We start from the raw sequence: 13,059 nt of genomic DNA on the forward strand, positions 1-13,059 counted from the left end.
TCCATGACGTGATGACGTAATACACCGGAAATTATGGCAGATATGGCGGACTGCTTTAAGACACTAGAAACTGAAACTGTTTTTTTACTGCGTCAGTGCTGAGAGGAGAGGGGTGGCTCGGATCTTGGTTACACAGAATAGTTGCCGTATTTGATCCTCAGAGGGTTTCTGCAGACATGGAGCTTCTAGCACTTCTGTTTCTGAGCTTCTGTTTCCTGACTTTGTCCGGACGGACGTTTGCTGCTGAATCCGGTAAGAAACTCATTGATTCAGACTGATCATGTGTGCAGGCGCTGTCATGTTTCACAGGAGCGGATGGAGCTGCTCAGGCTGCTGCGTTAGTGGGTGGATGACTGCGGCATGTACACCTGTGACATCAGCTGTTTTCTTTTAATAATAACAACAGTGAAGATTAACGTGCATCATCTTCAACAATGAAGTGAAAGCATTCTCTTTATTATTTACAATCAGTGGTTAGAGATACTCATTATTCCATCCTGACGTGCTTTTAACCTCAGGTATGGCGTCTTTGTTGGCGATTTGTGCTTCCTGCAAAAACACATCTGCTTTATTTCCTGTTGGAGCAGAAAATAACATTTTTTCTTATAGTCGCCAACCACAATGAAATGAAAAATCAAGACACACACAAGCTGACAAAGTGAACTAGCGAATTATTATTTATATATTTATACAGAATCAACTAAATGGTAAATGGCCTGTATTTGTATAGCGCTTTATTAGTCCCTATGGACCTCAAAGCGCTTTAAACAACCAGTCATCCACCCATTCACACACACATTCACACACTGGTGATGGCAGCTACATTGTAGCAGCCACCCTGGGGCGCACTGACGGAGGCGTCCTACTAAAGTAGGACAGAAGTCTCCCATAAAAACAATATTGGGCCAAGTTTATTTATCATAGCACTTCTTGAAGCAGCAGTTCTAAACCGATTAACAGGTGTAAAAAAAAATAATAATAATTAAAAAAAAGGAATAATTCTGAAAATATAACTTTATTTGAAATTATGAATAAATTTTTGAAAGCAAATGTCTAATATAAAGAAAAAGAATAAAAAGCAACCGTGTGGATGTCATTGCATCTCTCTCTTCATTAGGATGTGCTTATCTATTTTCCAAAATTACGCAGCAAGCAACTGTTACAGTCTTTTAAATATTTTTGGTTCAATATTATATAATATTGATCATATCGTTAGCTTCATAGCATAAGTGCCTAAGTCATTTTTTTGTGTTTTGTGTTTCAGACGGACAGGATGATGCAGCAGTGGTAGGGGAGTAAAGTTAGGCAAAAATCTCAATTTGACCAAAAAATGACTTAGGCACTATGAAGCTAACGATATTCAACATCATATGATGCATTCATTTATTAACTTTTTTCACTCTTTGGGTTCCTTGTTTGTGTTATTAAAGTTCTACTTGTTGCCATTTTTAGAGTGAGTGACACAGTCTGTCAGGGTTCCTGGGTTGTTGACCCAGTGATTTCAGTTTGTTCATGTTCAGTTTAGTTCGCCACATTAATGTTCTCACTTCCTGTTTTTTCCCGTGTCAGCTTGTCTCCCGTGTCATTAGTCAGATTATGTTCAGCCCTGTACTCACCTGTTTCCAATCATTGTCATCATTCAACCTGTGTATTTAAGTTCCTCGGTTTCACCAGTTCTCTGTCGTGTCATTGATGTTGATGTTCATGTCGTCCCTCCGTCTATATGTTCAGTCAGTCAGCCAGCCATTCTTCCAGTCTTTCAGCCAGCCAGCCAGTCACTCCATCGTTCCTGCTTTGTTCATTCACCCTCCAATAAATCCTCTTCATTTCTGCACCGTGAGTCCAGCGTTTGGGTCATATCTTCCACGCCTCCACACACAACCTCTGACACAGTCAGTGAAGAGGCCCCTGATGGGTGAAGAACGTTTGTATCCTGTTTCAGTTTCCTGAGTGTTTCTACAATCAGAGTTAAAACTGTGTTCTGTAAATGCACATCTGAGTGTCCTTTCCTCCAGCCATTATTTTGTCTGTCATTATTATGTCAGTCTTTTGTGATTACACTTGACTGGGTACGATTGTGTGATAAATGTTAAGAGTTAACATGCAGTACGTACAGATACCTCACAGAGGTCACCTTTGCTGTGGGTCTTAAATCCAATACATGAACATTAACAGAGTAAATGCCAGGAGCTCACGTGAGGAGTGTTTCTTCATGAATCCAGGTATCAAAAACAGGTGCTTGGATCCAAGGATAATCCAGGACAATACAGTGGTCACATCTGAATTGAACTTTGTGATTATGGCCAAAAACAGAAAGTCAGAGCAAAGAAAACCAAACAGCAGCTCACAAATATGTCAGGGCTGCTGTCAGCGGACAAACTATTATAGAACTGTGACAGTTCTCCTGTATAAAACAGGAGCAGCTCAGAGTGCTCTTTAATGGACCTCAGCCTCTGACTTCTGGAAACAGAAATGTAAAGTTGAGCTATTATACTCATTTCCAGCTCCATATTTTATTCTTGGACATGACTGGAACAGTTTAGCATGATTCACAGTTCACAGTGATCCTTGTTTATCTCAGTCTGGGCCTTAGTGCAGCCTCTGAGCTCACCCTCTCTGAAACAAGCTCTTCAGCTCCTTCAGCCTCCATTTAAACCAGTCATACAAACTGTGGGGCTACAGGTCGGACTGTGATGACAACAGGAAAAATATGAAGAGGAAGTAAACTGGGGCATTGTTTTTTAGAGGAGGAAAAAACAAAGAAGCACTGCAGAAGCTAATGAACCTTTTTCGCTCTAAAATTTTACTTTAATCCTTTGGTAATGCTCATGATTGCTAAAAATCAAACATGAACATTTTTAGCTTCTGAAATGAAACAAGACAAAAAGTTTGAAATTCTCTGTTTTAAGCCAAATTCCTTCTGATTGGCTGCTGACTTTCTTTTAAACATCATCGCTCTGTGTGTACACACACTGCAGAGTGTCTTTAGGTCAGAAGGTAGAGCAGGGATCTCTTAATTACAGAGTTGGTGGTTCAATTCCTGGTTGCTTCAGTCATGAAATGTTCTCGGGCAAGATGTAAACCCAAAGTTTCTTTTTCTATAAAGCACTTGGAGAGTTTATACAGAACAGAAAAGTCCTATATAAGAACCAGTGTGTTTAATTCATACTTTGTCTTTCAGGGACACCTGTCACCACAGTAACTGTGAAAGAAGATGATGATGTCATTTTACCCTGTTCCCTCAGCACCAATGTGAATATTGAGAAAGTGCTGTTTGACTGGAAAAAGGAAGGAACAGTTCCACAAAAGGAGGTGTTCATGTATGTTGAGGGCAATCATTACAATAATGGTCTCCCAGGTCAAGACGAGCAGTTCAGAGATCGAGTCTCACATTTTCCTGAAGAGCTGAAGTACGGAAACGCCTCCATAAGGATAAAACAAACAAAGCTGGAGGACAAAGGAATCTACACCTGTGACTTTCCACGTCTGCTGCCAGAACCCAAAATATTCCGCATTGAGCTTGTTGTTGGTGAGTGCTGTTATAAATCAGCTGATTAATTACAGATGAAACAGCATGCACATCTGGCAGGGCCTCACTCCCACAGCACACCTGCAGTGATATTTGCAGTATGAACAAAACTGAGACCTTCCCATGTGCATGCTGGCCCTGCACCTGTCTACTTATCAAAAATCAGAGGTGTCCACAGAGTCTTCAGTAAACTAAATAAAATCTGTGTCAATAAAGCTATAAACACTTAATAAAGAAATGTCCGCTTCTCCTGAAATATCAGACACACAGCTGTTCAAAGTGTTTTCTGACTGTGTGATTATAACACATTCATGACCATAAAATCAGCCTCCTGTTTAAATGTATCACAACATTTAAGAAATAAATATATTTTAAAAAGGTGGATATAGCAGATTAATACTTCTGAGTTCCTTTTCTCCAGTTTTATTTGATTGCCAAGTTGATGATAACACAGTCACCTCTAACATGTGTGTTTGTTTCCTTTCAGAGGGCAGATTAATCTGTTAGAGCCTCTCACAGGCATGTGCACTTCTGTATGTCTGTAACTACCAGGCTCAACTTTGTAATAATTTTAAAACCATAAATATCTGATACCTGCCTGTTTGATCACTGTAAACTAAAATCTGTAGTATTTAATGTGGTCTGTTAGTTTTACCTTTAGCTCTAACACAGATCATCTGTTTGAGGATTATACAGGAAATGACTGAAGCTGTGATGATTTTAAGCTTTTAATTCATATGTTAAATGCAGTTAATCAGTCATTATGAAGGCTACAAGGCTGAAATTTACAGGATATCATCTTCATTCTATCTCCAATAAATGTGGCAAGTTTCTTGCTAATAAAATGAAATGTCCCTGAGCTATTTTAAAGATAATTTAAAGCGCAAAGTAGAGCATCTCTAACAAATTACTTCAAAAATCCTCAAAAGTTAACTAATATTAAGGATTCATTCTGGTTTTTTACACATCAAATGCACCCTAAGTCTAAACTCAACAACAAAATGATGCCCTAAATAACCAAAATAAATATTTGTATATTTATTATAATTTAATCTGGTCTTTTTCGACTGATAAAATAGTTTTATTTGATTTATTTTCGTTTAATTGTGACAGCGAGGCTAAATACATAAACTTCCATATATGGTCAGGCAGGTGATTTTCCCGGCTTCAAACTGAGACTGGTTTTACTGCTGTGACTTTCTATTGGATAATGATAGCTGTCATTTAAATACTTAGGCTCGTGAGGTAAATATACTATTCTTTGATTGGCTGATTCGATTAAAGGTCCCCTAAACGCGCCACTTCCCGTCGGAGAAAGATGCTGATAGGTTAATATTGTCCGTGGGCGTTTGACGATTTAAGAGATACCGAACATGATTGGTTTAATTATTTATCAAAACTTTAAAACGGTTTTTAATGTTGCAGTCATAGCAGTTTGCGCTAGGTCATATACAACTAAAAAAGGGAAAAATCTTTTTTTGTTGTTGTTTTTTTTACTAAAACTGATATTTAAATGAACGGAATTTAATCGGCTGAGTTTTTTTCTTTAAAACGAGCTCCTCTTTGTCTTAAAAAGTCTTTTTCTATTCCAGTAAACAGATTTTTAACGGCAATGCTGCAGACTAGCATGAAAGTTTATAATTGTTTACTGTCGTAAATTAAGATGCTACGATTTTTATGTGGTAAATCCTTCACTGAGGTTCATGGATCTGCTGACAAATGAACATCTGAGCTTTCAAACGAAATGTAGAATGTCTTTACCGATGTTTGCGGTCATCATGAAAATATCTAGTATATTTATTTATTAGTTTCTACATATAAACGTGGGTCGCATAAAACCTCTGCGTTTTAAAAGGTTAAAGCTCCGAAACGTCTCAGGTGAGTCCTGTTTTTAATGATGTCACTGATCTTTACGTCCTAGTGTGTACGTAAACGTATCACTAATAACGAACGACATAAAGCAAGTACTTTAACATGTTGGTGGTGGGACCCGTAAAAAGTGGCTAAGATTACCTTTATAAACAGCTCATAGTTAAAACAAATTAACAATATTCTTGATTTTTTATTTTAATTTTAATGCTACATTATCCCTGTCTTAGTTATCAAGGAATAATCGGTTTGTAAGTTTGTAGTGAAACAACTGTAATCTCCATATTTCGACCTTCCTTAGAAATGATCAGTAACTTTTTTTTTCTTAAAGTAACCCTAGTGCTCCATCTTACATAGTCAATCCATGAGTCAATGAGAAATATAGTTTTATTTTGTTTTTGTTTTTCTGCTATTTAAAGGTATATACTATAACCTACCAGTCTATTACATTTAAGATATTTATTCCTGCATTTTACAATGTATAATAGTAAAGTGTTTCTGCTGTGTTATAGATTTTTTTTTCTATTTTCAACACATTTTTATATTACCTTCTTAGAGAACACTACAGAGCTCATGATATTTTTTCTAAGACACTTTTGATAGGTCTGTTTTATTATTTTATTTATTTATGGTCCCATCAGGTCATGAAATTAGTTAAATACATCCTGAAATGAACAATGTGATAACATATTACACTGTGTCTTAACTATATATAACAAAAACAAATTGAAAATGCAGAAGCTGTGTGTGAACAACTAAGTACAGCTTTTAGAACCACCTTTAGCAATAATAACATGAATTAGTTCATTGGAGTTTGCAGGCATTTGTTTATGCACTCTTAAGGTCGCATCACAGCATTTAAGTCAGGTTGAGCTCAGGATTTTGGACCATTGCAGCTTCTTTTTGAGCCATTTTTTGGCTGTCCTGTTGGTGACTCAGTTAAGTCTAAGTCTGGTCTCTTATCTGTGGGAGAGATGTAGACTCCCTGTAGAGTCTGAGATGGAACACTTGGGTTTTCTGCAGTTACTCTGAGCATAACATGGTCTGATCTTGGGGTGACTTTTTGGGGGGACATACACTGCTGGGAAGATTGGCAGCTTCTGTATTTTCTGTCTCTGAGTAATCTCTGTCACTGTAGAATTGTGGACTTTAAATTGTTTGGAAATTACCACAAAACCCTTCCCAGACTGACCAGCAGATACAGTTGGTTACCCAAGATCATTGCTAGTGATGATTTCTTTTCTCCTTGGCATTGTGTTAACACTCATCTGAATGCTCCTAAGGGGGTACAGTACTATCAGCAAAGTTAAACACAGCCAGACTTTCTTTGCTTTAACTGACTTGAAAAACATCTTGATGTATTCTCAATCATCCAGGTAAATAAATCCTAAAAGGTTGATTCTGTTCATCTGGACGTTTTCAGTGGGAGAAACGTTTCGTCACTCATCCAAGTGACTTCTTCAGTCTCAGCTGACTGCAGGTTTCCTTAACATTATCAGACTAAAGAAGCCACTTGAATGAGTAATGAAACATCTCTCCCACTGAAAACGCTACGTCCGGAACACAATCAATCTTTTGTGACTTGAAAAACTTAAAACCCCAGTCAGAGATGATGGGTATAAAAATGGCCACTATCAACTTTGTTAAGCTGGGTTTTCTGCTTCTGGGTCTGTGCACACGGACATAAAAATGGGTCCTTTTTCCACACAAAATAATCCATATGAGTGCTACCTACTCTAGTCAAAGACATCATCAGATGATGGTAATAAAAAGAACATAACATACAACAACATATAACAGTAAAATGCAGCACTGAAAATGAGAGAAAAGATGCTGCAGCATTCTCATTCGCTAATTCTCATTCATTCTTATTCAGTGGTTTTAATAAAATATAACTTAATAACATATAAAACATATTCTCCAAGCAGAGAATTTATAATGCATTCAAAACATGCTGAAAATTAACAAAATATTTGTTTAAATTTGGTAGTTCTGAACTATTTTAAACAAACATGTTTGTTTGGGACATGTTCAGTATAATTTAGCAAGGCAACTGAGCCAGGTAAAACAAGAGCCACTTTGATGACATATACTATGCTCTCAATACAGTTGCTCAGTAACTCATTAATCTGTCTTCGTAGTAGACCCAATAGCTTTTATAGAGGTAGTCAAAGTATGATCAAGAGCTTGTGAGCACCTGGCTTCTACTAACTTTCAATTCCAATTGAAGCTTTAAGGCTGGACTTAATTTTGTATTTTGGATTAGTTTTTATCATAATATTGATAGAGAATAATGTGGTTTTATTCATTTGAGGTTGAGTTTAAATACTTTTAACCTGATAGCATTTTTGTTTATTATGTTTATTATTTCCTTGTATATATACCATCAGAATTGATAGAGGGTGAGCTTTAATTTTACCATAATTATATGTCTTAAATCTTTATTTAACCAAGAAAAAAAATATCCTTTGAGATTACAAAATCTTTTTTACGATCTCTTAAGCCTCTCCCCTAAGACAGCTGGGATAGGCTCCAGCCCCCTGTGACCATGAAAAGGATAAGCAGTAAAGAATGGATGGATGAACAAACACTTTTATAAACATATGTGTATTTGTTCATGTTTATTTTTGTTGTTGGTGGTGGTGATTATGTAGACTGTAATGCAGCATCGTCTTTCTTTACAAAACTTTGTCCAAGCTCATCTTCTTAAAAGTTATAAATGTCATTTGCAGTTAAAAAAAAAAAAAGCTTTACAGTCATGAGAAGTATAATTTAGACAGTACTCTTCTTTGATTTGTTATAACCTGTTTATGCACATAGAAAGATTTGTGTTACATACGATATCACTAAATTGTCATGTTTGTTTCCTGTGGTGTGTTCACAGGTGCAGCTCCAAAGCCATATGTCAAAATGCTTAAGGACAAAGGCTTGCTGGAGTGTGAAGTTCCAGGTGCTTCTCCTAAACCTACAGTTGAGTGGTGGGACAGAGATAACAAAACACTTCCTTCTAAAACACTGCAGGACACAAGGGATGACAATCGCTTCTACATCACCATCCAAACTACTGTGACCAAGCCTGGCTGCTATTACTGTGTAGCCACACAAATGGAAATCTGGCACCAGATTTCTTCAGAGACCTGCGTTCCTGAAGGTGAGTACGTTTATTATCCAAATAACTTTAAAGAATAAAATGTGACTGTATGCCTAGAATGGGGAAAAAACATGCATTCACCCAAAATGTGGAGCAGGACTGAAAAAAATTTAATATAGAAATGAAGTAAATGTTTGCACACTATAGAACTCATTATTTATCATATCTAGAAGTGTGTGGCATTTCGAGCACATCTGCTTTTCTGACAAACAAGAGCTGCAGCTTCATGCTTATTTTGTTTACTGGTAATAATGTGACAGTGTATCTTCAGCAATTTTGCAGAGTAACACAAAAGCAATGTAACAGTCTAATAAATTTCTTAGAAAAAAGAAGGAAAACTGTGCTTTTTTCTGAGTAACAATCCCTAACACTGCAAACATAATTCTTTCTTTTTAAAATTGGGAATGATGGTCACTGATCTTTTTTGTGGTATTTGCAACAACAAAGTACTGTTTGACCACTATGATCACTATAAATACAAACAAGTTGAACTGGCTTGTAATTTCTAACACACCCACAGTGGTTAGTTTTTGTGTCTTCAGACTTGTTTTAAGATGATTTAAGATGATGTTGCACTGATTTGTGCATTCACATTATTAACAGCATTTCAGTTAGAAACTACAAGTAGTGATTGGCCATGAAGATAATAATGATCTTTTAGTGTTTAAAAAAAGAATTAATTAGAAGTACGTTACCTAATCAGGTACTTGTAATTCATATACCTAACCTATCCATTTGTGGCACTTATGTTATACTCATAGGTGTGATTCTGATTAATGAGAGTTTAGGCTAAATAACAGAAACCCATCACTGTAAACTGGCAACTAAATGTCTTTCAAACAGCAGGGATTTAACATTAGCTGCTGCAGTGTGACTCAAAAGTCAAAGTCAAAATAAACTTTGTCATCTCTGCTATATACAGTGTAGTATATGAAGAGACAGAATGATGAGGCTCCAGTTCCATTTAGTGCAAAAGACAACAATAAATATAAGAAGAGTAAGAAATAAATATATACTTTAAGACCAAGGTAAAGGTAAAAGGTATAAATATACACTTAAAAATTTAAGTAAAATCAATAACAATCTAAATTTACAATTTAGTTGAATGATTTAAAGTGACCTTGAAGTGGTTTAAAGTGACCAGGAAATGTAGCAGTTTGTAAACATGAGCAGGATTCTTGAGAGTAGGATTGTCCATAGAGCACCATCTGCATTACAAAGGCAGTGGTGTGTGGAGTGCAATATAGTCAGTTAACAGTTTGTGTGGGTGTGTGTGGTGAGTGGGGGCGCTAGTAGTGAGTTCAGGAGTCTGATGGCTTGTGGGGAAAAAGCTGTCTCACAGTCTGGAGGATCAGGCCCCGATGCTGCGATAGCGTCTGCTGGATGGGAGGAGGGGAAAAAGTCGATGTGAGGGGTGTGAGGGGTGAAGCAAGAATGCAGGAGGCCTTACTGATGCAGCATTTGTGAAAGATGTCCTGTAGCAGAGGGAGAGATGCTCCAATGATCTTGGCAGCTGCTTTAACAATCTGTTGTAGCTGGCTGAGGTCGCAAACGTTGCAGTTTCCAAACCACACAGGGATGCAGCTGGTCAGAACGCTCCCTATGGTGCCCCTGTAGAACACAGTGAGGATAGGAGGAGGAAGGTTGACCCCCTTCAGGGGTCTCAGGAAGTGGAGTTGCTGCTGGGCCTTTTTGGTGATGGAGGTGGTGTTGGTGATCCACGTGAGGTCGAGTGAGATGTGAACTTCCAGGAACTTGATGCTGTTAACAGTCTCTACCATGGAACCGTGGATGCTGAGTGGTGTGTGGGTGGAGCGAGTCTTCCTGAAGTCAACAATCATCTCCTTGGTTTTGTCCACATTCAGTGACAGGTTGTTCTCACTGCACCAGAACGCCAGCTGCTGAACCTAATCTCTGTACGCTTACTCGTCGTTGCTGCCGATGAGTCCAACCACGGTTGTGTCGTTAGCAGAGTTGATGATGTGGTTAGAGCTGTGTAGAGCGGTGCAGTTGTGTGTCAGGAGAGTGAACAATAGTGGGCTGAGGACACAGCCCTGAGGAGCTCCTGTGATGTGCGCTGATGGTGCTGGAGATGTTGTCACCAGTTACAGAGAGAAGTGCTCAGTCGCAATTTGCAAAAATGTGTCAAACAGTTTTTGGGGGATAATGGTGTTGAATGCTGAGCTAAAGTCTATGAACAGCATTCTGACATAGGTGTCTTTCTTGTCCAGGTGGGAAAGGGAGAGGTGAAGTGTGTGACAAAGCTGTGACGATCATCTGGAAAATGTCTGTGAAGACATATGCCAGCTGATCAGCGCAGTCTTTCATGACGCGACCTGGGATGTTGTCTGGTCCAGCAGCTTTCCGTGGGTTGACCTTGGTGAGAGTTCTCCTCACATCGGCTGCAGGCAGAGAGGTTATGTTACGGCCTGTCTAGGGGACCTGACCGCAACAATAGGAATGATCCACCCCCAGTTCGACCCCAAGCAGCACATCACACCATCAGTTAAAATAAGGAATGGTTTATTTACAGACACAAAACAGAAAATTGGTTTCACAGGAGTCACTCAGGCTTCAGTGTGGACCCACACTAAAATAACAAACAAAAGGGAACTAACTCAGAGGAGCGACTGCTTACCTAGCTCCAAGAAACATAACCAAACAACAATCACTTGCCTCCCTGACTAACAAAACATGAGAAAATCTTATACTCCGCCTCCAGAGCAGCATCCAATCTGGGCACACCATCATCGGGATCCACAACTCTTTATACCTCTTTGCCACTTGAAGTGCAGATGGGAATGTGAGATGGTCAAGCAGGATCTGATACTTATAGTCTTCGCTTAAATGCTTGTGCGGACCAAGTAAGCTGTCCAGACCCTTTTTGAGCATAAGAAAATCACTCTCTTTCCCTGAGCTGAATACAGTCAGTTTGGGTTTAGGAATGCCAAATGATGACGCAATCACCATCTCCATCATACTGGGCCAATGTGAGCTGTCTACTGGGCAGGCTGTAACGATGTGGTAGAGGGCACTGGCTGAGGCACATGTGGTTTTGGCTGCGGTGTGATAGGGGACACTGGGTGAGGCATCATTAGAGAAGCAGGAGGTGGTGAGAAGGGCAATGCAGGCTGTGTTAGAGCAGGGGTTACAGGCTGCGTTGGCAACAGCGGCGAGCAGGCTGTAGGAGCCGTGGATGCGGGGGCCGGTACAGACATGGCTTCTGAAGCAGGTTGTGGGTTTGATGCAGCAGTGTCAACCTGCACTTGAGGAGCAGGGGCTTGTGTTGGAGCATGCAGAACCTGGTGCTGAATGTTAGGTGCAGCTCTTGGACTGGGAGGCCAAACAGGGTAACCCAGTTCTAAATGGGGAAGGCTACTGTAATGTGGCTGAAATGCTACATAGTGGTATGAAGGGTAAGGCAGATGTGCACTCTGTGGATACGAAGGCAATCTGACCCTGTCCATTTCCACTTCAAGTTCTTTCATCTGCTGGCTTATCGTTTGCCAATATGCTTCCAGCCGCTGCCATCTTTCCTCTGGACTTGCCGTACCATAATGACCAGCTGCAGGATAGTTAGGGGAACTCCCAGGGCTGAGTGGTGATGCTGGTCTTACTGTGGTACTATAAAGATGGTGAGCTGGGTAGGTGAGTTCGAAGTCCTCCAGATGTCCGGGAATGCGTCGCACCCTGCTGGGATGGGGACTCAGTGCTGGCTGGTCATTGTTGAACTCTCTGGGTGTAGCCATAGCGCAGCTAGTATAATTCGGCTCGAAGGACCACTTGTAGAATATATATGTACTGGGAGTGCTGGGTATACAAGTCTGGCCTAAGTCTTCAGTCAGAAAGACTGCAGCAGTCCAGGAGTTTAGTTCACCATCTTTAATGAAGCTTCACAGAAGAACTGGTTACAGCAGGGCTTGCCAGGATAAATCCAACTTTGATACAGCCAGATATGCACTTATAATTGTGGCAGATGCAGTATCGGTGACTATAAGCATGGTTGTCTGGAAACAGAAACAGGTAATACTATAATTAGCAGGGTCAAAGATAACTAAGAAACAATCGGAACACATCATCTACTTTGACACAGCAATATTTTCCAATGTCCACAAGGGGTCGCCGTAAGACCAGAAGTTGGCTAAATAGCACATATCTTCCCAGTTGCTAGCACTAAGGCAAGCATGTGGCAAGCTAACAACAGTTAAACTAAACAATAAACAACAGAAAAATTCTTTAACTGTGGGATGTAATCATTGGAGGAGATTCTGGCCACTGGTATTAACTTAGTGCGAATTAATTAAATAATTAACCCTTGTGTGGTGTTCGTATTTTTGTTACTCAGCCAGTGGTCATGGGTCTGGTGGACCCGCTAGAGTTTTGGCTTTCCAAATTAACACTATCAAACAATTTTATGTTAAATTACTCAACAGATGTTTACTTCATCCCAATTACAAGCCATATGAACAGCAAACATGATTATTTTTTTCCCTTTACCTTTGTTAGATCA

At 39.3% G+C, this 13,059-nt stretch overlaps 1 protein-coding gene across 2 annotated transcripts in view; it reads left to right on the forward strand.

The window, feature by feature from the left end:
- Nucleotides 1-13,059, forward strand: part of LOC102313855 (V-set domain-containing T-cell activation inhibitor 1) — a 16,290-nt gene continuing 3,231 nt past the window's right edge. The window contains exons 1-5 of one of the 2 annotated variants that reach the window (XM_005948466.3): nucleotides 1-252; nucleotides 3,182-3,529; nucleotides 4,017-4,024; nucleotides 5,386-5,407; nucleotides 8,283-8,549. In XM_005948466.3, coding sequence (XP_005948528.1) covers nucleotides 177-252; nucleotides 3,182-3,529; nucleotides 4,017-4,024; nucleotides 5,386-5,407; nucleotides 8,283-8,549 — 721 coding nt within the window. In that variant the 5' untranslated portion in view covers nucleotides 1-176. The remainder of the gene's footprint in view (nucleotides 253-3,181; nucleotides 3,530-4,016; nucleotides 4,025-5,385; nucleotides 5,408-8,282; nucleotides 8,550-13,059) is intronic. The other variant, XM_005948469.2, reaches the window with a different exon arrangement.

The sequence above is a fragment of the Haplochromis burtoni genome, unplaced genomic scaffold (assembly GCF_018398535.1).
Source record: "Haplochromis burtoni strain Fernald_Lab_line unplaced genomic scaffold, NCSU_Asbu1 Contig_595, whole genome shotgun sequence".
NCBI lineage: Eukaryota > Metazoa > Chordata > Actinopteri > Cichliformes > Cichlidae > Haplochromis > Haplochromis burtoni.